Source organism: Epinephelus lanceolatus, chromosome 16, assembly GCF_041903045.1.
Source record: "Epinephelus lanceolatus isolate andai-2023 chromosome 16, ASM4190304v1, whole genome shotgun sequence".
Classification (NCBI taxonomy): Eukaryota; Metazoa; Chordata; class Actinopteri; order Perciformes; family Serranidae; genus Epinephelus; species Epinephelus lanceolatus.
Genome location: NC_135749.1, coordinates 14,986,728 through 15,014,726, shown reverse-complemented (window position 1 = coordinate 15,014,726; position 27,999 = coordinate 14,986,728). Strand labels below are relative to the sequence as shown.

The window sequence follows — 27,999 nt, the reverse complement described above, 5'->3', positions numbered from 1 at the left end:
AATGAGTTATAATAACTTCCTCTAGTGCTATCCTCAGTTCAGTTCCTTGGTTTATGACTTAACATCTGCAACTAATGACAGTCCCAGCAGCCTCAAGCCTTTTGGTTTAGTGCCAATTAGCTAGCATGCTAACTACAGGAGCTTACTGTGCCTTGGTACAGGCTCACAGAATGGTCGGCATGGCTGTAGACATATTTTATAACAACTGGCAAACGTCCTCTGCTGATGAAGACCAGGACTGTTTTCTAAAATGCTATTTCCAAGGTCAAAAGTGAAATTTGAACCTCAGTACCTTCGGTATTTTTTTTTTGACAATGGTATTATCTCTGAAAAATGTAATATACAGCACCAACAGTTAGTCCTGATACTCACACAAAACACTCACAGAAGTCTACATCAACATCTCAAAAGCATGAACAGCATTCCCTAACAGGCACAATAACTTCAGTGTGTAGCAAGAGCAATGTAGTTTTATTGGTCTTGAGTTAATTATGCTGAATGGGCAGCTAGAGGGACATTCTTTGTGTGTGCTGCTATACATGATTTCCACAGGACACAAGAACTCAGTTGTAATGTGAGAAATGAAAATAATCACATTAAAATGTCCGTATTGGAATCAATTAAAAACAAAACAAAAGGGGGAACAAAATTACTCCATAATTTAATAATTTTCATTCAGTAAACTAAACTAAGGGTTAAAAATATTTTCTTAAAAACAAAAACAAGAATGCTAACAAAGAGTAAAGATCACAGAGTCAGGTTTTGTTTGGTTGAGAGAAGAATAATGGTCAGAGGCACTGGTTTATGAGGGTGAGAAAGCTGCCCTCCGTAACTGGCAGGAGGACGTCATGCGTCTTTCCGTTGAGTATCAGAGAAGAGAGCTTCCTCTGTAAGGACATAGACATACAGACACAACACAAGCAGAGGTATGGCCAGATCTCCACATTCAGAAGAATCAAGAGTATCACACTCCTGATCATTACAGTAAGTCCAAGAGGAGGGAGTCCTCCCCTAGAAAGAAATAGCAGTTTGAGGTCCAACTCTTCAGAGTAATCATGTAGTGACAGGGTAAGCAGTTCAATGGCACCCTCTCTCTGTAGAGCAGAGTGCTGCAATTAAATATCATGAGTGACGGGGACACAACGTAATGAGGAGACAGGCATTAGGGTAAATGAGAGAGCCTACAGCATCAGCTTAGACAGGACTGAGGTGGCACAGATGACAGGTAAAGAGACAGAGTATAAGGTATTTGTGACTGGAAGTGTCACAGTCCACATGTGCAATTTTTTTTAGCTGACAGCAGCTCCGGCGGTGCGCCACCAAAAACTGCAGATTCCACCCTCTGATCCTAAGTCAGTTTATTTTTTATCACATCCTCGGTATGGGATGCGATAAAGGTATAAGAGGAGGAGAAGTAGGGGCGATTTGCTCGTTCACAGGTCATTCGGGTTGACGATGGTGAAGTCAGAGTCCTTGCTGTGGGTGGAGCCCTCGTCTGGACTGGAGGAGCCCGAGGTGATGCCGGCCATCAGGGGGTCGCTGAAGGTTCCTGCCGCGCCCTCAGGCTCCATTCGCACCAAGCCGCGCCCTCGCCTGATCGGTGGGGTGCGCTCGGCTGCGGCTCTTCCTTCTCCTCCTCCTCCTCCTTCAGCAGCCGGCAGGTCTCCGTCCTGGCACACAAGGATGTAGTCATCCCAGTTCTTACCCTCGGAGCCGAGTGAAGACGCCACCTGTACACGAGAGAAGGTGGGGGTCATACCATTTTCTTGTGTTAGCAAAGATTCTGTACTCTTACTTTAAAATGACCTACCCTGCCTGATGGGATAGTTTGGATCTTTGGAAGTGGCGTTGTATGATCCACCTGAAAACAAATCACTATCAGTGTAAGTGTACGCCGTTTTTAGAATAGTTTTGCTGATGTCAGACAGCACTTTCCAACAGGCAACTGAACTGAAACTCATCTATGTTATGCTCAAAGCCACCAGACTCCTTTGAGAAAAACAGTAATTTTACGTCGCAGAACACAGGAGCTGCCGGTCTACCACTGCCTCCATTTGTTTGTTTGTGTTATTGTAGGACTTTACTGAATCCAAACTAACTCTTAAAAAGACTAAAGTCATGCAATAACACAAACAAACTAACCAATCAAGTTAGCGGTAGACCAGCAACTCTTGTGTTCAGCAAGGTGAAATTACTATTTTTGTCAGTGGATTTTGGCATTAAAGAGAGCATAGATTCATTTCAGTTTTAGCTCAATTCCCAGACAGAAAGGGCTGTCTGATGTCAAGGTGAAGCAGTGAAAATATTCTAAATATACTGTACACTTAAACTGATGTTGATTTTTTTAGATGGGCCTTTTATTTCTAAGTGGCTTGAATATGTTTTGCTGCTGCCCCCGTCCACAATAGTGCATTGATTAGCTTCTGAGGCAGTACTCTTGTCTGCTTCTCCAAAATGTGGGCGCGTCATACCTCATACAACCACACTTCAGAGAATACAAACTATCCCTTTAATCAGTGCAGTGAGTGGGAGTAGAAGGTGTGTACAAAAACCAAGGCTGTAAAACCCCTTTTGCTGCTTGTTTGGCCCCAAAGCTCGATGTATTCAAATGCAGCAAACCTCAGACTTCAGGGAAAATGTGTATTTTCATTATACAGTTGCTGTATAATGCAGCATAATTCTGGATTTGATTCATTCCTAATGGGATAGCTTTAGCGGCCTAATCCTGCAAAGACTACAATTTGGGTAAAAATTGGATCATTTTTGGATACAGGGTACAGTTTGTTGGCATGGAAATGATCGGATTTAAAGACACTGAACACTGGATCAAGAGGTCAAACCATAAAACCAAACAACTGAGAAATAATCCCATCAGAGATGAGTGTTGTAGTTAATACTGATACAGGTGCAGAGCTCTAATTCTAGCAGCCTAAAGAGGACTGACGGACAATTTACCTGTTGCTCAGGTGGGGTCATCGCCTGCTCCTCCTCTTCCTCCTTCTCATCAGTGCTGACACTCCCGTCCATATCGGAGTCTCGGATCTGCCTGCTGCTTCCTTCTTGTTGGTGGTCACCTTGGTGACTGTTGGCGCTCAGAGCAGTTTCAGCAACCGCTGTGGAAGTATAGTGATCATCAGCGATGGAGATCTCCTCATTCTCCTCGGCCTCCAGCTGGCTTTGGTTGAAACGCAGCGCCCCCTTGAGGATGTCTTTGATCTGAAAGGATCCGGGACATCACGTCAGTGTTATAGACACAAACAGTGAAAACACACACATGTAAACAGAATATAATTACAAAAACACATCACAAACCTAATGTGCACTTGCTCTGACTCACTTGTTTTAGTCCAGCTAGTGACACCAGGACCTCATCCTCTTTCTCCAGGTTTTCTTGGAGAATCACTTCCTGGATTTTACCTGAGGAGACACAATAAGCCATCACTCACTGAGCTACACAACCTGCCACAACATTCCCGAAGCAGCACTAAATGAATTATGAATGAATAACTGTAACAAATAGGAGCCGCGTGTTTTGATACAGAGAGCTGTGTCCCAAAAATCCCCTAATTGCCACCTAGTGCACTATATTCTCTCAAAGCAGTGCAGTGCTCAAAGCATGTCAACTAATTTATTACTTAAAAATAATGTGCTCCAGAACCACGGACAGAAACACCAAAATAGATCAATAAATATCTATAAAAGCACAAAAGAAAACAATAAAAAACAAAAGTAATCTCTCTCAATCACCACTTGTGACACACTAGAACTGTGTGGTGGTGTCGACACCCTGCCCTCCGCCTATATATTTCTCTAATTTTGCTGTGGTCGGCACATTTCTGGGCAGTCAATGACGCCAGTCAATAACAGCGCCCAGGTGAGATCATGACTTTATAAAAAGGTAGTGACCAAGTGTAGCAGTACACATCCAAGAGGACGCCACGAAAATCCTGGATACACAACTAAAAAAAAATGCAACTACAGGCAAATGCCAACAGGACAAAGATTGTTCCAAAAGCAGAGTAAATCTGGGGCTGACTTTCACTCTCATTTTCGCTGACAAGCACTGAAGGAGACGATAAAGAACGATTTGAACAAATGTTTTAGATGGTAAAAAAGAACATGGAGCTTTGACCATCTGTTGATCGTGTACATTTGTAGTTGCTGTACTCACAGATGTGAGTGTTCATCATCTTGGCACAGTATTTGCTCATAGCCTCAAGGTCATTGATCTGGCCCTGAAGGAATGACACCTGGGCCTCCAGGTCCTCGTCCTGTTGATAACACACACACACACACACACACACACACACACACACACACACACACACACACACAGACAGGTCAGAAAGAGGCAATAACAGCAAGGGGGGACAAAGAAGCTTGGTAAGGAGAGCGACAAGAAACCCACAGAGGAGGAGGGATTGGGGTTGAAACTGTGAGAGACGATGAAAAAGTGAGACAAACACAGAATAAGGCAAAGACATGCAGACAGTCTGTCAGCAGGTGGAACAGCTCACCGACTCTTTCTTGCCCATGGTCTTGCTGTGGGAGCGAGAGCGAGTGATGTTGAAGAAAGACTCCTTCTTGGTGGCGGAGAGAGGCGGAGATGAAGTGCTGACATCGCTCCCTCGGGAGGGGGGAAGAGGCGGGGAGGCAGTGGATTGAGCTCGTCCACCGGAGAGGCTTTCTATGCTGGGAGAGGAGCTGACCGTCCTGGAGCTTTGGCCTGAGGACGGGACAGAAGGACGGCGGACAGAAGACAAAATATTAACACAATAGGAATGTGCACAACTTATGTTGCATCTTAGAATCTTACATATTTTTACGACACCATAATACTGCTCAGGCATGGACGTTCACTCCCGACCTTGAGATCAGTATGCCTCATAAAGAATTTAAGCTCAAGGTCCACCAATTAGCTCTCGTGATCCTCCACTGATGGAGATAATGAGATGCGGTTAAAACCTTGAAAAAATGACTAAGTGGACTCTGACTTCACATGTTTTATTTTATCACATAATACTGCTCTTTAGGAGGTTTAAAAGAAGATGCACAATAAAAGTTAAGTAAAAATAATGAGACATTCTGGGTCTTTAATACCTAAATTAAGTAGTAGTAAAAGGGTACAAGAATATGAAGCCTTGAGCATGCAAGAACTGGAATAATTATAGAACTTTTATATTATAATTAATAAATTGTTAAATATAAAAAAGCAGGAATAAATGAATTATTACATTTGCATTTAAATGATGCATTAATAACTGAATTTTAAAATACAATAATTAAGTAATTTAACTTTTTAAATGTACTTTTTCAAACTACATTTACACTTTGTTTTTCCTCAGTCTCCTGCTTTCACATGTGCCGTTTTGGTTTTATGATCGCTTTAATTAAAAACAAACAAACAAACACACAAGCAAAAAAAAAAAATCAGTTTTAAATTTAAATCTGTGTAAGCAGAGCATCAACAGGAGCTCTGATTGGCCAGATCGTTTATGTTGGCGGACGTCATTGTGTTGAGTTAAACCAGTCAGAGGTACTGTTGCTGCTCTGTGAATGATGCGTATTATTTAATCATTTAAATGCAAATTTATTCTATACATTTATTATTATTATTATTATTATTATTATTATTATTATTATTTTTAACATTTATCTATTGTTTCTGATTAGAAATTATTCAAAGGCTCCACAGAAGAAGGACAAAAGGGAGCCATGTTTCTTTGCATTTGTCTTCGCAAGGACAAAGAAAACAGGCAAACTTGCAAACACATGACACACAGGAACATTTACAGAAAAAAAGAGCACACAGACACACACACACACACACATGACAAGCACATGGTCAAAGCAATGCTGACAGCAGATGCCACAATCCATCCATGTCATTCATGCCATCACTTTGATTTTTCCCTGATGTGGCAAGCTGTGATCTCCCTCTGCTGGAAACAATCTGCTACTACATGCTCTGGACACTGATGTCCGTCTACTGTAAAGCGAACCTCACCAGCTGCTAATCAAGCAGCAGGAAGAGTGACTGTCAAACTACGTGTGCAGACATGCAACGGCAGCAACACAAGCACGGACGAACAGCGGGGCATGTCACACAAGCGGTTGCCATGGTAGCAGTTACCTTGTGTGTCAGTGTGAGTCTGGGCTGGGAGAGCGACCTGAGACACTCCACCTGAAACTACATCTAACAGACAGGAGAGTCATAGCTGACGCTGCCACACCCACACCAACCAATGAAAATCTGCACTGGTGTTAATCTGCACATGCAGCTAATTCACCTGTTACAGTACAGCCAGCACAAATGCAAGTGTGTGTGTGTGTGTGTGTGCTCTGCTGCTCACCTTTGCTGAGGTGGACAGGCATGCTCTCGGACTTGAGCAGGCGGTAGTGCTGAGTCTGGGCGTGGCTCTGGGTCTGGAGTGGGGCGGGGCCTGGTGGGGGCTCGGCTAGAGGGTGAGGCAGGGTGGGCGCTGGCGCCGATGCAGGGGAGGTTGAGGAGGACGAGGAGGACGAGGAGTGTACCTCGCTGTTGATTGGTGAGATACCACCGGACCCACTCGATATTGCCGGCGCGATGAGCTTCCTGCCAAAGCTCAGCAGGCTGCTGGAGACCTTGTTGATGTTGAGGGGGGCTGTTTTTGTAGAACCAGAACTGGAAAGACAAAAAGTGCATTAGGGTGAGAGAGGAAAATCAAAATACCTGTGGTTTTTCAAGTTTAAGACCTTTATCTACAAATAAATAGTTGTCGCTGCCTTCCTTTTCCAAACCACACTGCAAGTGTTCAGATTTTTTTCCTGCCTTCCAGGCACGATTTCCATTTTATGTCTGTAAAGGATAACGCTCAACTTGCAGAGACTTGAAAACTGTGTGAATCATTTCCATCACAATGAACAATTCAAGCACCTACACTTTTTTGGGTAAAGTTGTATCGCAACGAAATTGCAAGCGCATGCCATTAACAGTGCATTAATAGGCTCCTCTTCTTGGCACTCTCAAGTTGTGAGTGTCAGAGCACTGTGTTCTTGTGTGTGCGCGAACAAGACAAGGTTTCAAAGCAGCTCCTGTTTTCTGTACACAACAACTTTGACTTAAAAAATAAAGACCTCAAAGTGTTCACTATGGTGATCTTGTGCAAATTCAGCGATGAAGTGGAAGCCAGTTTAAAAGTGGGTGGTAAGAAATGGTGTGTTTTTTCATCAACAAAGTAATGAATGTTAAAATCTGCTGTGGATTCAAGAAAAAAGCCACCTCCGTTCTCTGAAGGATGAAACAACAAACTTTTTACAACCACTTTAACGTCGGGAAGGGAATGAGTGTTTCAAACCCCAAGTGAAGCTCTAAGTATTTTCAGATAAAAGTGGATGATTTAAAAAGGTACACTGACTTCTGATCTTTGAGAGAGGAACAGTTGTGTGTGTTTTACCGTGACTTGTTCATCAGGTCGGCTCCCCTTGTTTTGTAGTAATCCAGATTCTGCTGAAACTGGTAGTTGACAGGACGTGGATAGTTCTACAAGAAGACGGAGAGAACAAAAACATTTTTTGTCTGTTGTGCGTGATAATTGAAGTCAACACGTAAACATGAAAGTGGTGCATTTCCGACACCGTGCGTGCATGCATGACTACGTAAACAAGCAAATTCGTGTGCCTTCATCTTTCTGAGTCAGTACATATGAGCAAGAGCCTCTTTCCAGCGACCCCACTCACCCTCCTGTCATTAGGGATGATGCCCCACAGGTGTAACCGTGATGTCGACGTGCAGTGACACGGCCGTTCACCTGGGGGAAACGCTGTCACGTTGCATCAGCACCTTCCTGGATATTCATCCCAGGAGAGTCATGGACGGGAGTGTGGCGAGTTGTTGTGTTTGAGTGCATGGGTCAGTAAATTTAGAGGAGGAATGAAAGATACCGGGACAGTGAGGCGTTACCCAAGGTCAAAGAACCGGCGATGACGGATTTAACATCCATACATCAACAGCTGGTTTTCATATAAACGTGTGATCCTGCTGTGTGTGAGGAGGTGTAACAGGGAGTGACAAAAGATTAGGTGTGTGTGTTGTTACTAGGATGAGAGAGCAACAATGAAACAAGTGTGTGTGACAGTAAGAATATGCTATCGGCTGCTATTTCCAGAACACATACTTTGCACTTGAGCATATTTTCTCATTAACCAAGGTACCAGAAGTTCTCAAGGTGTCGACACCTCGTCTTGTTTTCACTCTAACAGTCTTGCAGTCACAACGGTCTAACGTTACAAATAATAATTACACCATCGTTATAGGAAGCAGCTACTATAATTAGGCAACAACATTTCTTCATGTTCAGACTTGCGATTTTCTCCTTTGACACATGGGCCACATCACAGCTTGTGGCTCTACTGAAAAACATACCTGTGCACAAAATGGGAAGTGGCATCTAACTGAAATCCAAAAAAGCAGATTTATACAGCTATAACAAAACTGGATAAGACATGAGGATTTTGAAATTGAAGCCACTTAATAAGAATATGTAACTTATGGCAAGATGTAATCCTTCGAGTTGGCCTGATGCAGCCCTACAATAGTGTAATCATTTTGTCAGCTATGATTTTATTTAGTCTTAATCCTGTGTCTAATGTCTTTAGTTAGTCTCTATCATATTTAGTCAGCGTCGTCCTGTGTATTTGAGCCAAGTTTAAATTGACCGAAAGTCAGCTTTTAGTCTCATTTTGGGTTTCTCTTGACATCAGATTATATTAAACATTTCAGTGAATGTAGCCCAGCCTATCACCTCTTTTCATTCTCCCAATCCCTGTTGTTGTCACTGTTAACTTTAACTTATGTCAGTTACAAGTGCCAGAAAGTTCTTCAAAGTCCCCCTGACTGTGCTCATTGTGCGCTGCCATTGTAGTCCTGCACAGGAATCTGAACTGCAGCATTGAGGAAAAAAAAGGTTAATTTTTAATTAGTAAAGTTGCTTTTTTAAACTACATTTTAGTCTTGTTTTTTTTTCCATCAACAATATTGCCTGTTGATATAGTCAAAGTTAGTGTGTAATGATGCTGGTGCCGCCTCGTCATCGACTCTTAGTCACGGAAAAAAAGGTCACTGACTAAAACATTTTTAGTCAGCTTGCGTTAATGAAATTAACACTGATTAGATATGAGGATTTTAAAAATGAAGGCTCTGAACTGTATATGTAATTTGTGGCAAGATGTGATCCTTCAAGCTGGCTTGATTCAGCTCTATGTTACGCAAACCTTGAGTCAAAAGAAACGTATCCTTTGTACCTTCAGTCTTTTTTATGCCCAAAACAAGGTCACTATCTAATAAATTCCAGCCCCAATTATTTCAGGGTCACACAATGTTGACAGACAAGCTCTACAACAAGGATGTAAAGGGATCTATATTTTGAGGACTTGAAAAAAACAGGGGCTTAATAATTGGTCTATATACCAGTGTATCTGGGGAGAACTTTTTTTTTTCCTCATGAGCTGTGTTATGTTGTTTCGAAGTCATCTTGCAGAATGTGTTACTTCTCATTTTCTGGTCAGTGCGTGCTTTCTATTTGTAAGTCATTATGGGTAAGATACTCAAACAGTATTAGTCCCAACTTTAATCTCTAATATTTTTTATATGTTGCAGGTTTAACAAGATTAAAAAAAACAAAAGCTTTATTACCGTGTATACAGCACACGGTATATAGAAGCCTCGTCATTGCAAGTAAATATGAAAAATACACATGTATCTGTGCAAATTCCTCTTTTTTATTAACTGGACTGCACCTGTGCTTTATGTATTTCCAGTAAGTGAAGAACCATTGAAGTGTGAGGAACTGAAATATTTGCGGCCGATCTTCAGTGAGCTTTTTATATTTTCAAACCTCAGCATGTTCTTTCACAGTGCAGCGAGACTTTTTGAACTTCACTACACAACTGTTGTTCGAGGATTTTGGTCCAGTGTTTTATGTGTGGGTTAAGTGTTTCACTTCTGCAAATCTTCTCCTACTGCAACTCTGCAGTAAACCGGAGAACTCATTCTGTTAACATAGTGTCTCCTCTGCTGTAAGAACCAAAGAGTAAAAGAAAAAGCAGGCACATTCAGCCAGAAATTTAAGCTCCGGGATTTTTTCCCCCTCATTTCATTTTATGCGTAACATTTTATGTGTAGCAATCCTTTCTCTTCCATATTTGAACTTGTGACAGGTCAGGCATAATCAAAGTGCGAGATATACCACAATGGGACTTTCAGGGAAACTGAAGAGTAACACAAATCACTACCACGAAACCACATTAGCTGTACACAGATGTACAATAATTTTCAAATTAATTATGCTCGTGCGGTTGTTTGCTTACTTTGGGATCTCGGAGGAAAAGAGCCTTTTGCAGCAGGGAGTTGATGTCTCCTAATGGAGGGTAGTGCATTAACAGGCCCAGGCAGGTCTGAAAGTTACTGGCGATGACTGAAACAGACAGAGCAACAATTGCAGTGTTAGTGATCCAACCGCAGAATCCATCCAAATATAGTATGTTATTGCATTTGCACGGTTTCAAATTTTGACAAATTTCAAAATTAGCCAGAATTAATATTAATGTGTTAAGAGAATGCATCTGACTTCATAAAACATACTGCATATGCTTTCACAAATAATCTCAAATGGAGGAAATACTGCAGCACAACGCTGCTACACCATGAAACTTGGCAAGCACTGAGCAACCAGTCCTACCCACAGCTGCACTACACTTCATCCAGCACACAATCGAGTGTGTCAAAAGTGATTTTCTCTAAGTGTTCCCATCTATCCTCGCATTTCTTCTACCTTTAGGGTACCCTTCAGAGAAGCACCTCCGTGATGAACAGCTTCCTCTTTGTTCCAAGGACACTTAGAAAAGTCGTAACAGCGCTACAACACTGCTGATCAACTATCAAAATGTCGTTTGTCTTTAATGTTTGCGATGTATAGCTCTGTATTTCAGTTTTAAAGACACTTAAGCAGGGATGATGTTTGCCAGCAATAGAGCCTAAAGCCCCATCCTGCCCGTGTGCATGGCAGCAAACATCTACGGTATTCTATTTAAAGCAATATGACTCCATCTGATTAAATGAAGTGGAGTAAATCACATTCTTCCACTTAAGTGTTTCTTATGAAATGACATGCTACAAAGACAACACGTGGCGTTATTGGATTATTTCAGTAATAAATGGAGCGTACGAGCATCTCGGATGTAGAGCAGCATGGCAACAAAGACGTAGTCCACCAGGTCCAGAGTGATGCTGTCAGCAAACAGGGCGTCCCACACCACCAGCAGGTCCTGGAGCGGGAACTCGCGGCCGAACAGCAGACGTACCCACCGGCTGTAGAGCAGACAGAGAGACAGGGTAAATGTATTTGTGTACAGCTGAGAGTCGAAGCATCAGACGCATTATACTAATGGTGTAAATACTGACATGCCGTAGATTTGAGGGGCGATCTCCAGCCGGTTGAGGTGCATGTGCAGTTCAATGTCATGCTTCTTCACCAGCTGGTCCTGGATGCGGTTGACTTTGGTGACTATGGCAACAGATGGCCCAGAGTCCTGGGGCCGTGCGAACGGGATGCTGGTCAGCATCTCTTCCTTACCCTGGGACAGCAGATCATTATGTAATTAGCATATCATTATGTAAACATTCACTAGCAGCATCTGTGTCCAACATTTAGTGGTTATGTTGAAGAGGAGAAATACAGGGTTTCTCTCTAGAAGGCATAGAGTTGTCTGAGTTTGAACAAAAATATATTTTAAGCGAATGTGCAGTTTGTTCTACTTAGATATTGAAACATTCATTTGAGTTATAATCTATATGACTTTTTAAAAATCACATCCAAACTTTGATACCACACATGGTCAGCAGTTTTCAGTAATAGCCACTCAATCTTTTTACATTCTATAATGACCTTACGGTTTAGTAGTTTAGATTGTAAGTGGAGGAGTCTGCCATTCTGATGCTGGATTCAAATTGCCTACCTAAGCATGAAGGATTCACACGAAGTCAATGTTTACCGTTATCTGAGCGGTATTAAACTAGTGCTAATGTAATCCCAGCTATTCCTACTGCTGCTGCTGGTTCAATTTGAAAGCATCCAATTGGGAAAACATGGGACCGCCAGGAAAGGCATGAATTTGTAAATGTAGTTATGTATCAAAAATGCATTTACAAAGCCAAGTAATGGGCATTTCTGTCATTTTTTTTGACAGTGAATCAGTTTTAAATATGGAAGGAAAAATGAAAGAAGAGGCAGCAGTCACAGTGAGCTGTTACACTCCTTACTGTGCACTGCTGTTGTGTGGAAAACTATTTGCATCATGCGACTCATCAAACCAGATCATAGTTGCAATTATTATTGACCAACTTCTTAATGAGTACGTCAAGAGTTTGTTTGGCTGCACTGTAAACAGATATGCCAAAAGCTCCTCTGTTGTATTTTTGACAAAGTAGCTGCTTAAGGTGCGTTTGCTGAAGCAGGACATTGTACTTGCCGTTACCCCAGTAACTAAGGGTGTCGTCAAATCAACCAGGACTGAAATCTTGAGGATTATGACTTAAGGTGTTAATAGCCTTCTGTCAGCATGTATAATGTCATGTCTTCTGTGCAGTCATTATGGTGCAATCAGCCGATATTATGTTACACCACTCTCAATCAATTATTGTAATTACAATGTCAAAAGCAGTCCTTCAGATTAAACTGACCTTCCTCACTTCCCTCTCAAAGCTGGAGAACCACGGCTCTGCTGTCTCCATCAGCTGCGAGAACAAGGCACTACAGACAGAGGTGTGTGTGAGTGTGTGTGTGTGTGTGTGTGTGTGTGTGTGGAGGGGAGACAGAGAAAGAGAGGGAAATAATGAGCAAACAAAGAAAGGACATGTTGTGAGATGGAAACACACATGTAAACCAATCCCAGTTATTTGAAAACTAATGAAATTTCTGAATATGAACACTTGTTATTCGTCCAATATTAGGAGCGTACTCACTAGGCATCGTGCTCAAGGTACGCTGGGTTCAACAAACACTTCATCTCCTCACTGTGGAAAAAGAAACACTGATCTTTCCCCAAATAGATACAGAAATATTTCTGGCTTCAGACTAGAGCAATAGCTACTGAGGCACAGACAGGTGGAGGGTGCACTTTCACAGCTATGAGAAACTGACCTGGGGCTGGCCGTCTCGCTGGCGTGTTGGAAGGCTTGATGGTCACAGTGCAGCACAAACACTATGGGAGCCAGCAGCTCGTGCATCCCCTGTGGACAGAGGAGAAGGGAGCGTAAGACGTAAAGGGCAGGGGAGAGAGAAATGATGGTTCATTTGTGGTCAGTCTTTCTTTAATAGTGATGCACGAGGTTTCTAATCTGTGATGACAGGTTTAATTTAGATATTGTTAGCCACTGCCCAGCCGTGTGTCACTTCCAGTTTGCAAAAGAGATTCTGTACTGGCCGTCTATTCATTCGCTGGCACCTGTTACAGACACTGATAATGATTAGGTTACAAAGGCATTTTATTCTTTTGTCTGAGCTCACTGGGCACTGAGAAGCCCACACACGTGCACTCACACACACAGATATGCCTAGATTATCAACTCAATGGCTCCGTAAAAAAAAAAACCCAATTAGAGACATGAATGTTCAAGAACCTTTAAGAGAAAACAAAGATGTCAGACTTTAACTTTTAGACTCTGTGAATGAACTGCTGGTACAATGTGTCAGTCCTACTGTACCTGTTTATACAGTAACTGTTCGTTCTCTCTGGCGTAACAGAAGAGAATGTCCGTCAGCTTGGTCCTCACATCGTCGTCCTGGAAATAACGAATCTCTGGGAAACTTAAGAAAATAGAATGAGAAAAAAGGAGTTGTTAACTTCACAGTGGTGCCAGAAAGCTGGCATTCAGTATAAACTAGAATTACCACCTCAGAGTTGGATGCCTCGACACACCAGTCAAGCTGCACTTACAATTCACATGCATGTCTGTGAAAACATGGATGCTTCACACACAGCTGCCCTCCGGCAGCACAGAAAATCTATTTCAAGTTTCAAGGTGGGCACCCAGGATTGGTGTCACCAATTCAGCATCTGACCAAATGTCATCTCTTCTGTTCCTGAGGGTTGACGCTGAGTAAAGGCCAGAAAAGTTAACCTTTGACCTTTTGGATAAAAAATGTCATCAAGTCGTCATTTGTGTGAAATTCTGTCCTACTTAGCAAAATAATTCTTGGGTTATGACCAAAAAGTAACATCAGTGATCTTGACCTCTGACCACCAAAATATAATCAGTTCAGTTGAGTCCAAGTAAATGTTTGTGCCAAATCTGAAGAAATTCCCTCAGGGTGTTTGTGAGAGAATAAGACAGATGCAAGATTACAGTGATCTTGACCTTTGACCACCAAAATGTAATCAGATAATCGCTGAGAGCAAGTGAACGTTTGTCCCAAATTTGAAGAAATTCCTCAAGGTGTTCATAAGATATTGCGTTCACAAGAACAAGACAGACAAAGTCACAGTGACCTTGACCTTTGACCACTATTCAGTTCATTGTTGAGATCTTGAGATATCATGTTCACATATGACCCAGACAGACGGACAACTCAAAAACTATCGCCGGCGTAGAGATATAAAAAAGGGGGTTGTTAACTTCACGTCGATGCCAGAGAGCTAGTGTCAGGTAAACAAAACTTCATTAAACTCATAAAAAAATACAGAATGATAGTGATACTGACGTTCTCATCACATCCTGCTTGATCATCCCCTTCAGCTCTTTATCCTGGAAGAACTTGTTCCACAGGCTCTGGACAGGACAGGGAAAAATTAAACATAGGCATAAAAACATTATTCAGAAACTTGTAATTATTAGAGACGGTGACCATACTGTGAGTGACTGGATAAAACAATTAAAAGAGGATAAATAAATAAATCTACAGCTGTTCAAAGCAAAAACGTATCCAACTCTAACCATGATTGATGAATAAATGACTGACATGCTATTTACAGAGGTGACCAGACCCTGGTAGCTACTTACAAAGTTATGACTTTATTCTTGTCATATGCTGCATTGTATCCTTAGCTGCAGACAGTTTTTCATGTTCAGCTAACCTGCTGTGTACTAAATAAAATACTTGCACTAACAATTAATTTGAATGAATCAACTTGAAGTGCACCAATTGAATGCTGTCTCTATTTTCTCTGTAATTAGCACCAAATTACATATTTTTCTTTCCAGGATATGTCCTAGGAACTTTTCTAGATTGGCAAAAACAGCCCTTGTTTACGCTCTGTTATTATCAGATGGCTTCCTGAGTGCATCACAACAAAACATCTGAAACTACAAAGTGGTAAAGCAGCAGGCAAATTAAATGGGAGGTGAAAAATAAATGGGGGGGGACACACACACACACACGACTAAATTAGTTTTTGAGTATTTTTAAACACTTTATTAATTGGCTAATCTAACATCAATTCAGTGGCTTCATAATTACTTTAAAAAACCTGTCAATGAATCAACATTAATGAATCGCTATAAAATTATTGCAGCAACAGAGTCTGGAGGGACTGCATTAGGGTCACAATTTGCATGCAAATATGAAACATCTGATACACAGAGATACACACTCACCCCTTCATCCTGGGACAGCGGGTTGTTGACCACCAGGTCCTGCTGGCCGGCAGCCTTGCGAGGGTTTGTAATGTGCTGGGAAGACAAAAACACCACATAGATGTCAATAACAGCCAATAACAGATCAGTGATCAGTTAATTCCTTAATAGGGCTGCACTGACAGAGATGCATATCCATACTGTGACCCCAGTTTGCACAACTATAGCTGCACATACTGTAGGCAGTTATGAGCTCTACATTGTTTTAAATGTGGCTGGAGGCAGAAACTATGAGAGGTTATTTAAAATAATTAAAAATGAAATGAATAGAATGCAATAAATACTTGATTCTCAACGCCATATAATGCTGTACCAAATGTCTTTTATTTATTTTTAACAATTGAAGCTGAGGTTTTCAAATGAAGCTTGAATGTCTGCCGTCATATTTTATGGCCTCATCATCCTAAAAATGAAATGAAATTAAATGAAATCATCTTTCTTTAATGAGTATTATGTGTCAGTTGCGTCAGCATAAACACTGCCTCGAAAATACAGGTGCGTACCTCCCTTTGTATGCCACGAGTGTGAGAGCGAACACTTTTTTGACCTCACTGAAACTGTTTTTGAAAGACTTAATGCCAATGAGTATGGATTGAAGAGGAATATTTCATTAGCTAAAAACATTTTGTGAATTTTGGAAATTATTACATCCATTTCTTTTCAATATGTTTAAACTTTTGCTCTGGAGTTATTGGAAATGTTTGAATCACACAAGTTAATAAGGAAGTCCTACGCAGCCATCACTGGAATCTAATTCTACAAACAGTACTATTAATATTAGTGTAGCTTATTCTCTATCTGCAACTGTGCAGAGATACTGGATTTAAACAGAATGAATAACCATGCCAAAAAAAAAGCTGTGCAGCATTTGAGTGCTTATTCACAGTTCAAACGTCAGCGTTATGAAACTTCAAACTATTCGGTATCGCCCAAATTGCTGCAAAGCTACTGCAGCTTTGGGTGTCTGTAGAAGCATTTTCTCATGATGCTGAGGCAAACGGCCACACAGAGGCGCTCTCACCGTCTCTTTGATCTTCTCATACTGGCCCCGCAGCTCCTTGGTCTTGTTGATCCACTGGCCCTTATCTTCTGGCAGAGCCTCCAGGTACAACTACAGACAGCCAGCACACAGGTTAGTGAACGCTACCTCAATATTTACCCTCTTAGAAGTCATAAACATGCAGACACTTTCAAAAACTAAACTCAAGGCTGCTTTTTTTCCACCAAAGACGGACTGCAAGCTGCCAGAACTGCTGTCTTTTCTGCGGCAGGGAAATTGCCAAAGCCCCTTTAATCAAACTCGATAGGATTGCTTGATCCATTTGGCAGTTACCTTCCAGCATACGCTCCGAAAGCGGCTGCTCCTCAGCCGCCCGTTGATGCCTGCCTGCCGGATCCTGGCCAGGTAATTACTGTTGAGGAACAAGTCGTCCCATTCTTTCCTGTGCAGGGGAGGGGAGGTAGAGGACGGGGAGATTTATGAGCTTCTCAACCCAAATTGGGCACGGTGTTCCATCTAATGTGTCATCCAGCAGTAAACCAGGAGGCTGGAGCAGTGAGCTGGGCCAAAAGTTTATGGTGCACCCGCACAAGAAAATACTGGAAACACTCACCTGTATGAGAGGAAGGTTGACTGGGACTGTGAGTAAGTGCTGCTGTCAAGTGATCCTCCTGTTAAAGCAGACATACACGCATCCACAAGGGGGAGATGTGAACAACCAGAGCAAAGATATAACACTAGAAATCAATCTTTTTTAAAGCTTAATAATCAAAAACATAACATCTGACAACTACCATAATAACGATCTGGCCTATTTACTGCTTCCAAGTGACCCAGCAGTTATTTTTGGGGCTTCTATCTCACGCCATGTGGTGGAGCAAAAAGGGCCAGAAGCAGGGAAAGTGAAAGAGAGTAAAGCACCATAGTCTTCTTTGTCTTTATTGGCAGTAATAAGTCTAATTTGGCCTGCAGGTGAACATGCATTCAAGTCGGAGAGCTGTCTATCAACATTAGTTACAGGAGTAGATCATTCCACAGGGACACTCAGCATGAATATTCATCAATTCCACAACATGCCAGCCCCCAACATCTTCTCCCTCTCGCACGTAAACATAAAAACACAAAAACACCCTCAGCCCCGGGGGCGTCGCCTGCCACGTCTGTGACTCACACCTCACAGTGTAGGCTCCAATTTTATTTTTTTATCATCTCTTTCTATCTAGAACTGCAAGCTATGGTGAGTCTCTTCTACTCTATTCTTTGTCTACTCGTCAGAGCCTTTGTCAGAGCATTATACAGTCTCGACAAGACCGACACACCGGTATGTTTTGAGTCTAGGCACCAACATGTCAAGTTGCCAAGTTTGAATCCCAGTTAAGCCAGAGAGTTGACGTACTGCTGCGGTTCTTGTTGAAATTATTGAGCGGGTCGAAGCCTGTCTCCTGCTGCTCGTCTGTCTGGAGTGGGTGGCGGGTTTCGAAATTGGGGTGCTGCATGACCGCGACCCAGCCGGACCTGGACAAAGTAACAGGAGAAACCAGTAAAAAACAAAGAAAATAAAAACATAGTTAAATCACAGGCTAGTACAACAGAACAGCTAGAGACTACAAAAACTACAAACCAAACTTTGGGTAGCTTCTGTCATATTATGCATGACTTTTGAACTCAGAAAACTCCAAATGATAAAGCATGGTAGCTTCCCACTAAACTGACAACACCTTCTGATAGGGAGACTGACCTTTGACCACAGCTTGTGCTGACTGGTTTCTCTGCTTAAGTCTTCTCGAGCTGGAGTGTTATTCTGACCCTGACCTCTTCATGACGGGTTGCATGCAAAATCTATTTACTGCAATCACTGAAGTGCTAACATTAAACACAGCTGAACTGTTTTAATCTCTGGACTTACTGTCACAGCCTCGTGATTCTCCTCAGCCAAGACTCCAAAGAAAAGGATGACTCTAAGAAGAAGAAGAAACAGTAATGATGAAAATAAACACCTTCAGCACACAGGGACATAAAAAAGCAGTGTTTAAAGGAGCGACAAATGATTTGGTGTCATAAAATTCATGTGTATTGCTCATTGTGTTGACCAAAACAAACACAAGTTGCTGTTTATTCACCTCTTCTATTTAACACAACTTTGTTGCCTGAAATAAAACACTGACACTGATTGCTGTCAGTGAGGAATCACTTAAATTAACACGAAGCACTTGAGCTGCCTGATGCCCTGCCATGCTCGCTGTGATATATTAAACATAAGCGGTAATGCTAATGAGGTCATTAAGTAGGCAAATTAATGCCTTCATTTCATATTTTGATGTCAACAGACTGGTTGTCACATAACCCGCAGACGGTATTAACGGCGAAGATATTAAGGGGCTATTACCGTTTCAAGGAATTTGTTGTTGCTCATAAAATGAAAATGAAAAAATGTAATCAGATTGTCTTTTACAGGGGGACGCTGTGATGTGGGTGTAAAGTTTCTGTTATATGTTGGGTTTAAGGGCACATAATGTACATGCTTACACAGCATTGCATGGTGTCAATATCTATTGTAAAAAAAAAAATCACTATGTTAGACATATCTACTACTACAGGACAGCATGAATGAACAAGCAACAACACATGGGGAAGAGTTACGCAAAAATGGCCAGTTGGTGTCCATTATTATAAATTAACTTATGGACTAATGTTTGGCTTATTTGCCGGAAACAGCATTTCAAAAGTCAGGTTCTGATGCTATTATTTGTCTTACATATTAATGGTTAACTAAATATGTTTTGGGCAGATGAACAGACATTTGAAGACATCACTTTGGGTTCTATTATAACAAGCACTTTATGACATTTTCTGACATTTTATAGGCAAATATTCAATCATCATCATATTCATCAACGAATCAAGAAAGTAATCAACAGATTAATCAATATTGAAAACATGTTAGTTGCAGTTCTAATATTTATATTAATGAGCGGTAGGGCTCGACAATTAACAGAATTTATTGAAAAAAACATAGCCTAGTTATGAAACTTTAACAGATCTAAAGTTGCTCATATAGTCAGTTTTCAAAGTAGTCTGAATCACAGCAACAAGAAACGTGCACTCATGTACAAGTAAACAGTTAGTCTGCAACAACTCTGACGATCAGTTAACTGATTAAATCACTTCTCAAGCAAAACAGCAAAATAATCTTTAGTTCCTGCTTCTCAAATGTTCGATTCTTGTATCTGAGTATCTTTGGGGTTTAGACTGTTGATCAGACAAAGCAAGACATATAAAAACACTACCCTCGCGCTTTAATCAACAAAACAACCAATTAATCAAGACAATAAAAGGCAGATTAAAGAATAACAGTCACATCAGACACGATGCATCGTGAGCGGTAAATGTGACAATTTATAATGATTTAAAAATCAGGTAAACCCAGAGCCAACGTCTCTCCGCCAACTATCAAAGCTATGAGAAAAGTTTAACTTTCTCTGTGAGACATCACTATCTAGGTTAAACAATTCTCCCTCCATTCTTTATCCAGCTTGGGGATTATTCCATGTTTATGAATATGGTTAGCCTAATACACAGGCCTACAGAATAGTACGCTTCCACAGAGCATTATGTTCCTTTTCGCTTTATTAATTGTGGAAATAACACAACAAAGGCATCTCTTAAACCTATTAACCATGTGAATGGGACACAGCTCGATAAATCAGCTACATGCGCCATCAAAATAGAAATAATTTTATATGCATAATGTATGTGCCTGCTTTCTTAGGAAACATCTGTTCCCCTCAAAGACTAATGCTCTCCTTAAGTCTGAGGGGTTTTTCTCCCTTCCCTCATAAAAAGGATATTATCCCATTAAATAATCGTAACTAATCCACAACTATAGGGAAAGACAGAGGAACGTTGTGAATAGGTATCTCCAATAATAGCCTGTTTTCTTAGTTTTGCTTTAAAAGACTGGCATGAAAGATTTATCAAACTCTCTTGAGCGACTACAAATATATCAGCAGTCACCTCGCGCAGAATATCAATTCATATTATCCCTGTCTGACAAAAATTTGCATTGCACAAAGTGTCAAAAGATATTTTGAGGACCGTTTTTCCCTACAGGCCTGCAAACGCATCCAGCGCTTTGTCCCTTCTTTCCAAAAATAAAAAGTCATTCTTAACTTTCTAAAGAGGCCTTCTCAGATCTCTCACTGCTCACCATGCTTTGAGGAGGCACGTCTTGTGTGTGCGAGCCTTTGTGAGTGAATGAAAGCCGATGCGGGCAAAAGACCCGAGGCCTCGCCGTGTTGGCACAGTCTCGCCTGAAGCAGGTCTTCTCTTAGCCTTCTGCTGCCTTCATTGCTTCCTCCCAGAGTCGAACGTAAAACGACATCCTAACTTTGCCACATAATAATGAAGGCAAATTAGCTTCTGCATAATTTAACCCACAGCACCTGGAGACACTTCAATAATTCAAAACACGAATCTTTCATGAAATAATCAAATCAATACATAATGAAATGCATAAATAAATCAACAGGCAAATAACACTGCGTCCATCTGTTCAGAGGTAGAAGATGTGTTCCTGGGATTTACAACAACAGCCCGTGAAGCTAAATCCAAACTGTAGCTACATTATCTTGTTACAAACATTAAGATTTCTCAACCACTTTCTTTTTCAAAGCTATCGCCTCGAGCGTGATTTCAAAGGAGGAACACTGATGTTTTGGATTGTGTAAAGCACACTGGATGCACACCAAAGTCAAGCCAGAGAGCCTCGCTCTGAACTTCCTTCAGTGCTCCTAAAGTACATTTCACTTCCCTTTACTTTGAAACACATTCAATCTGAAAGCAACCACAACTATATTTGAGCCCAAAACTTTCGGTCACTATTTTCACACTTGATGGACTGTGACGAGGGCGTATCACATTCTTTTGGGTCATGAGAATATTTCGGAGGAGCACATCAGCTACACAGCATGGGGGGGTTCACCTCACAGCAGCAGCCAAGCTGACAAATTCACTTCTGCTCCTCTTCAAAATGCAGAGGCAGGTTTTGTTCAACCACATGCTTAGAGATCCCACGTTCAAGCCGAGCTGACACAAAGAAAAGCCTCAGCCCGCTCCGAGCTTATTGGCCTAAAGGCACAAAGGCTAAACTATTCTGAAACTAAACCCAGATTAAACTGTATTAAAAGTTTTGCTGAAGTGCCTGCAGAATTTCCATTTAGAGACATCTGACTACAACTGTAACTCCACTGAAATGAACAGGCTGCAGCTTTATTTTCAGCTCAGGAAAATACTTGAAAATGACCATTAGGTGTAACTAATAAGTCCACTAGTCGTCACTTAAACTGAACCATTGTCAGAGCTGCCTCATGTAAAACAGATTCAGAAAGAGAATCAGTACGTGGGCTCTTCAGAGGATGAATATTCAAACAGGATTCTGCAATGAGAGAAGCTGTCACTGGCAGCTACGGTCGGAGCAGCAGATCGCACTTTAGTCAAAGTGAAACACCCCAGCTAAACAAATTCACATGCCTCTACTTCAAGCACACAACAAGAGCCCCGGAGCGTTCACAGTCACATGCTTTGCAAGACGCTGGGAACATGCTTGAGACCTTAACCTTGGCAAAATACCATAAACTTGCTGGGACTTGATTCGATTACCAAATGCACGTTAAGAGATTAAACCTGACAGATATTTGTCTGTATACAAAAACTAGAGCAGGGGTCCCAGACCTCCACGTGGAGTCACAAGACAAATCTAAAGGATTGTAAGATGATCGAAAAGGTTATTTTAGTCTTTAAACCTTTTTCTTGTGAATTGCTGGATGATTTTACCTCTTCAAGCTTCTAAAAAAATCATTAGAGTTGCACACACCTCACTGATTATGCAATGGGTGCTGAGCTCTCATAAGTACACATTGTTATATTTCCATAGGTCATGAGCCAAAAAGGTTGGAAATCACTGCACTTGAGGAAGACCTGCTGTGCAAAAGAAGAAGCGAAAGACATTTAATCATGCAGAACACTTATTTGCATTAACAGACTGTGACGTTCAGCAAGTATCAAAACACATCCCCACCACACAACCTATATTCTCTGAACTAGTCAATGCAGACATACGTACAGTAGGAGAGGTCAGCTATCATCTCACAACAGGGAGGTTAACTTCAGTTGTGCACAGCTCTTAATTTCTGCCTGAAGTCAAGAGGCTTTTTCCTTGTATCCCAAACAGCCTGCATACACCCAGACTGCAGTATCCCATGCACACATACTTGTACTGAACTGGTTCCTGTTAGTGTGGAGAGCTGTGTGAAACGGCATTAACCCATGCAGGCAGGCAGTAGTAGCGGTTACCAAACCTCTGCACTGCCTTGAACCCATCACTGAATCTGTCAGGCAGGGTAGGCCAGCCCGGGGAAATAGGTTAAAGGCACACTACAGTAGCAACTTAGTCATTAAAATTGAACCGTTTTAAACAATTTTGACGCCATAATTAACAGCCAGCAGTGACAATGAGTGTATAATAAGAAGTAAAACACACACAGTGTCCGTCTTTCGTGCACAACGGGTGGTGACAATCGGAATTATCGATGCAGGCAGGGCAAAACGCCAAACAGCTAAGCTAGCTTGCGGCTAACATTGCTAACTGAAGGCTAAGCTAGCTAAATAAACGCACCATGATACAACTGTAGTCGTCAGCGTTCACTGAACATGAATACATACAACACAAACAGGTCAGTTAATGTAACATTAGCTGGCAGTCAGCAAGTTGTAACCGACCCGATACACGGGCCTGTCTTCACTTCCGACACACAGCTGCTGCAGGAAGACACGAGACAAACTTGTAGCACACTCTCACACGCGCACACACAGGCTAATATAAGTGTAAGTAATACCACAGAGTCATCCATAACCCGCCGTGGGCTCTCAGCGTGTGTCAGGTACCTGTTCAGATCATGCAGGACTCCTCATTCTGCTGTATCGGACTCTGTGCTGATTTGTAAACAGTAGCGGGTCAGGCGGATGTGCTGAACGTCAGCTGACTGGTCATGTGACCACGCAGCTCTGGCTTGTGCTCTCCAGGCTTTGGTTTACTTAACTGCAGATAACATCATAAACAGCAAAAATGTGGCTTTTGCGCGGACAGAAATTAAATATCCAAGTAGTAAATGGTGAGTATAACACACACTGATGCTTTAAATCGAATAATAATAAAAAACTTTTGGGTTGCCAGGTTGTGGGAACTTTCTATGGCAGGTGTGTCCTCCTCCTCCAGCAGGACACTTGCTAATAATGTTTATCAGTCACTAATGAAATTTCATAGAATAACCTAAGTCTGCAGTTAGCCTCTATGTTAATTTATTGTTAATAAATAAATTTTGTCTTCCATTAGGTCAGAGGTTAAACAGCATTGGAGGAGTTTACGTGAGGAACCAAAGAAAAGACAAATTGGAAGAAGCATTGTGGTGCTACAGAGATGTCCTGGCCTACAACACATACTCCAGATGTAAGGAAACATTCTTGTTTGGTACAGACCCCATCAAATATCACACCATCCTAATTTTTATTTTTATTTTTCAGTGAAAATGAAATGCAAAAATTACTCATTTCGCAATTGGAATATCTGTCAAAAAAATTACTAGTTAAAGACTGTCCATCCAATCTTTTCCGCAGGGGGGCTGGGGCCTATCCCAGCTGACACTGGGCGAGAGGCAGGGTACACCCTGGACAGGTCACCAGACTATCACAGGCCTGACACATAGAGACAGACAACCATTCACACTCACATTCACACCTACGGACAATTTAGAGTCACCAATTAACCTGCATGTCCTCCTGGGATCAAACCAGAAACCTTTTTGCTGTGAGACAACCGTGCTAACCACCACACCACCGTGCCGCCCTAGTTAAAGACCAACCATTGACATTTTTTTTTATACAACGTGGCAACCCCAATGTGTTCTTATTAATCCTTACACTGATCTATGAAATATAAAGCCCAGATATTAACCTACTTTAAATAAAGCTTCAGTATAGTTATGGCAATTTGAACTGTCAGCGTTGGCCTGGTCTGAAACATACAAAGGTGTTCACAGTTTTAGTAATTAATATGCTTATTCATAACTAAAGCCAGGGTGACACAGTGGTGTGGTGGTTATTGTCGCCTCACAGCAAGATTCCAGGAGGGAGCCCTTCTGTGCGGCGTTTTCATGTTCTCCCCATTTCAGCATTGGTTTTCTCTGGGTACTCTGGTTTCCTCCCACAGTCACAGGAGGCCGTAGGTGTGAATGTGAGTGTGAATGGTTGTCTGTCTCTATGTGTCAGCCCTGTGATAGTCTGGTGACCTCTCCAGGGTGTACCCTGCCTTTCGCCCAATGTCAGCTGCGATAGGCTCCAGCCCCCCTGCGAGCAGCTACGAAAGGTTTAGAAACTACTAATGAAATGACCTCAAAGATGTCCAACGTCTTTACACACACACGCACAGATAAAATTTCAAAGGTGATTGCAAGTTTTAATTTCACATGGATCGGCACATGGGAAGCTTTCAGGCAGGGACGTGCACAGACATTTTGAGGGGCTGTTGCTCTGACTCCCAAAACAGTCCATGTCCAAAGTGAACGTTATTTTGAAAATGCACGTCTTTCTTTGCATTTATGCCATCTGTCTACAGTCTACAGTAATCATTCTGCCTCCTGCAAATGCGGGGCTTTTTGTCAAGTGTTCACACCTGAATAAATTCTTCAGAGAACGACCAAATTATGCAAACACTTGCTTGTCTTACTTTACAGTGACTCAATAATTGCTTGTGAAGCCCACAAATAACACTGGAGAAGGCTGTATCTAGTTTTATGTGTAAAAATAGGTACTAGAATACAGACTGATTTAAAACAAAATTATTTAGGATTTCATGAATTTATTTTCTGGCTTTAACATCCTATAATTTACTGTTATAAGTATTTTACATAATCATGAGGAATTGGAGCTTTTGGGGATACCCCCCCCCACAGGATACCACTTATGTTAAAGAAACTCAGTCGGAGTAATATACACAGATATAATATACTCTGTATGTGTCATTGATTAAAATATCAGGTTTTAATTCATAAGCCTTCTTCCAAGTTTTTTAAAAAAAAAATGCTTTTGAGAAATTAGACCTACTTCCCCTTAAATTAATATGTAGGAAATAGTAGGTTGACATTTCTGTGCTTCACCTGCTGGCCTGTTGGTGTCTGAATTCAGCTCTGCAAAGTTGTGCTCCCATTCGCTGCCTCCCTGAAGGGTCCTTATTTATATATATATATATATATACAGTACAGGCCAAAAGTTTGGACACACCTTCTCATTCAATGCGTTTTCTTTATTTTCATGACTATTTACATTGTAGATTCTCACTGAAGGCATCAAAACTATGAATGAACACATGTGGAGTTATGTACTTAACAAAAAAAGGTGAAATAACTGAAAACATGGTTTATATTCTAGTTTCTTCAAAATAGCCACCCTTTGCTCTGATTACTGCTTTGCACACTCTTGGCATTCTCTCCATGAGCTTCAAGAGGTAGTCACCTGAAATGGTTTTCCAACAGTCTTGAAGGAGTTCCCAGAGGTGTTTAGCACTTGTTGGCCCCTTTGCCTTCACTCTGCGGTCCAGCTCACCCCAAACCATCTCGATTGGGTTCAGGTCCGGTGACTGTGGAGGCCAGGTCATCTGCCGCAGCACTCCATCACTCTCCTTCTTGGTCAAATAGCCCTTACACAGCCTGGAGGTGTGTTTGGGGTCATTGTCCTGTTGAAAAATAAATGATCGTCCAACTAAATGCAAACTGGATGGGATGGCATGTCGCTGCAGGATGCTGTGGTAGCCATGCTGGTTCAGTGTGCCTTCAATTTTGAATAAATCCCCAACAGTGTCACCAGCAAAACACCCCCACACCATCACACCTCCTCCTCCATGCTTCACAGTGGGAACCAGGCATGTGGAATCCATCCGTTCACCTTTTCTGCGTCTCACAAAGACACGGCGGTTGGAACCAAAGATCTCAAATTTGGACTCATCAGACCAAAGCACAGATTTCCACTGGTCTGATGTCCATTCCTTGTGTTTCTTGGCCCAAACAAATCTCTTCTGCTTGTTGCCTCTCCTTAGCAGTGGTTTCCTAGCAGCTATTTGACCATGAAGGCCTGATTGGCGCAGTCTCCTCTTAACAGTTGTTCTAGAGATGGGTCTGCTGCTAGAACTCTGTGTGGCATTCATCTGGTCTCTGATCTGAGCTGCTGTTAACTTGCCATTTCTGAGGCTGGTGACTCGGATGAACTTATCCTCAGAAGCAGAGGTGACTCTTGGTCTTCCTTTCCTGGGTCGGTCCTCATGTGTGCCAGTTTGGTTGTAGCGCTTGATGGTTTTTGCGACTCCACTTGGGGACACATTTAAAGTTTTTGCAATTTTCCGGACTGACTGACCTTCATTTCTTAAAGTAATGATGGCCACTCGTTTTTCTTTAGTTAGCTGATTGGTTCTTGCCATAATATGAATTTTAACAGTTGTCCAATAGGGCTGTCGGCTGTGTATTAACCTGACTTCTGCACAACACAACTGATGGTCCCAACCCCATTGATAAAGCAAGAAATTCCACTAATTAACCCTGATAAGGCACACCTGTGAAGTGCAAACCATTTCAGGTGACTACCTCTTGAAGCTCATGGAGAGAATGCCAAGAGTGTGCAAAGCAGTAATCAGAGCAAAGGGTGGCTATTTTGAAGAAACTAGAATATAAACCATGTTTTCAGTTATTTCACCTTTTTTTGTTAAGTACATAACTCCACATGTGTTCATTCATAGTTTTGATGCCTTCAGTGAGAATCTACAATGTAAATAGTCATGAAAATAAAGAAAACGCATTGAATGAGAAGGTGTGTCCAAACTTTTGGCCTGTACTATATATATATATATATATATATATATATATATATATATATATATATATATATATATATATATATATGAAACAGCAACATATTTTAGTGTGGTATCAAAACAATATGGGTGGTAAGACTGTGAATAAAAAAAATCAAAGAAAGAAAGCTGCGTTAACAGAGCGCACAGTTGTTGTACATTATACCACCTAGGAGAAATTAAACAGATTGAAGAGGCTACATGAGGGTTAATTAAGACAGTTTTATGGAGACCTAATTGCAGAAATTTCTGCGGTCAGACAAGTCAAGTTTATCTGTAGAGTGCTTTCATCAGATGCCTTCATCACAAAGTGCCTCCCACAAACCAAACCAAAGCTGCAGGATGGTCATGATACAAGAAAAGGCAGGAGTCCATGTG

The 27,999-nt window shown here is 41.6% G+C and overlaps 1 protein-coding gene across 5 annotated transcripts; it reads right to left on the bottom strand.

The window, feature by feature from the left end:
- Positions 1-452: 452 nt before the first annotated feature.
- On the bottom strand, positions 453-23,726 carry tbc1d5 (TBC1 domain family, member 5). Of its 5 annotated transcripts, none has more exons than XM_078176033.1 (24): positions 23,613-23,726; positions 18,577-18,628; positions 18,067-18,185; positions 17,284-17,341; positions 17,004-17,112; positions 16,692-16,781; positions 15,632-15,706; positions 14,739-14,806; positions 13,742-13,844; positions 13,179-13,267; positions 13,001-13,051; positions 12,719-12,788; positions 11,441-11,613; positions 11,205-11,347; positions 10,348-10,454; positions 7,437-7,522; positions 6,354-6,664; positions 6,134-6,196; positions 4,518-4,726; positions 4,172-4,271; positions 3,338-3,417; positions 2,956-3,216; positions 1,811-1,861; positions 453-1,730 (listed from the first exon to the last, which is right to left on the bottom strand). In XM_078176033.1, the coding sequence occupies exons 3-24, from the start codon at positions 18,164-18,166 to the stop codon at positions 1,434-1,436; spliced, it is 2,694 nt and encodes an 897-aa protein (XP_078032159.1). In that variant the 5' UTR covers positions 18,167-18,185; positions 18,577-18,628; positions 23,613-23,726; the 3' UTR covers positions 453-1,433. The 5 variants fall into 5 exon arrangements, with proteins under 5 accessions (XP_078032159.1, XP_078032160.1, XP_033493974.1 ...); XM_078176034.1 differs by lacking the exon at positions 23,613-23,726 and adding an exon at positions 20,878-20,984; XM_033638083.2 differs by lacking the exon at positions 1,811-1,861.
- Between the last annotated feature and the right edge of the window lie 4,273 nt (positions 23,727-27,999).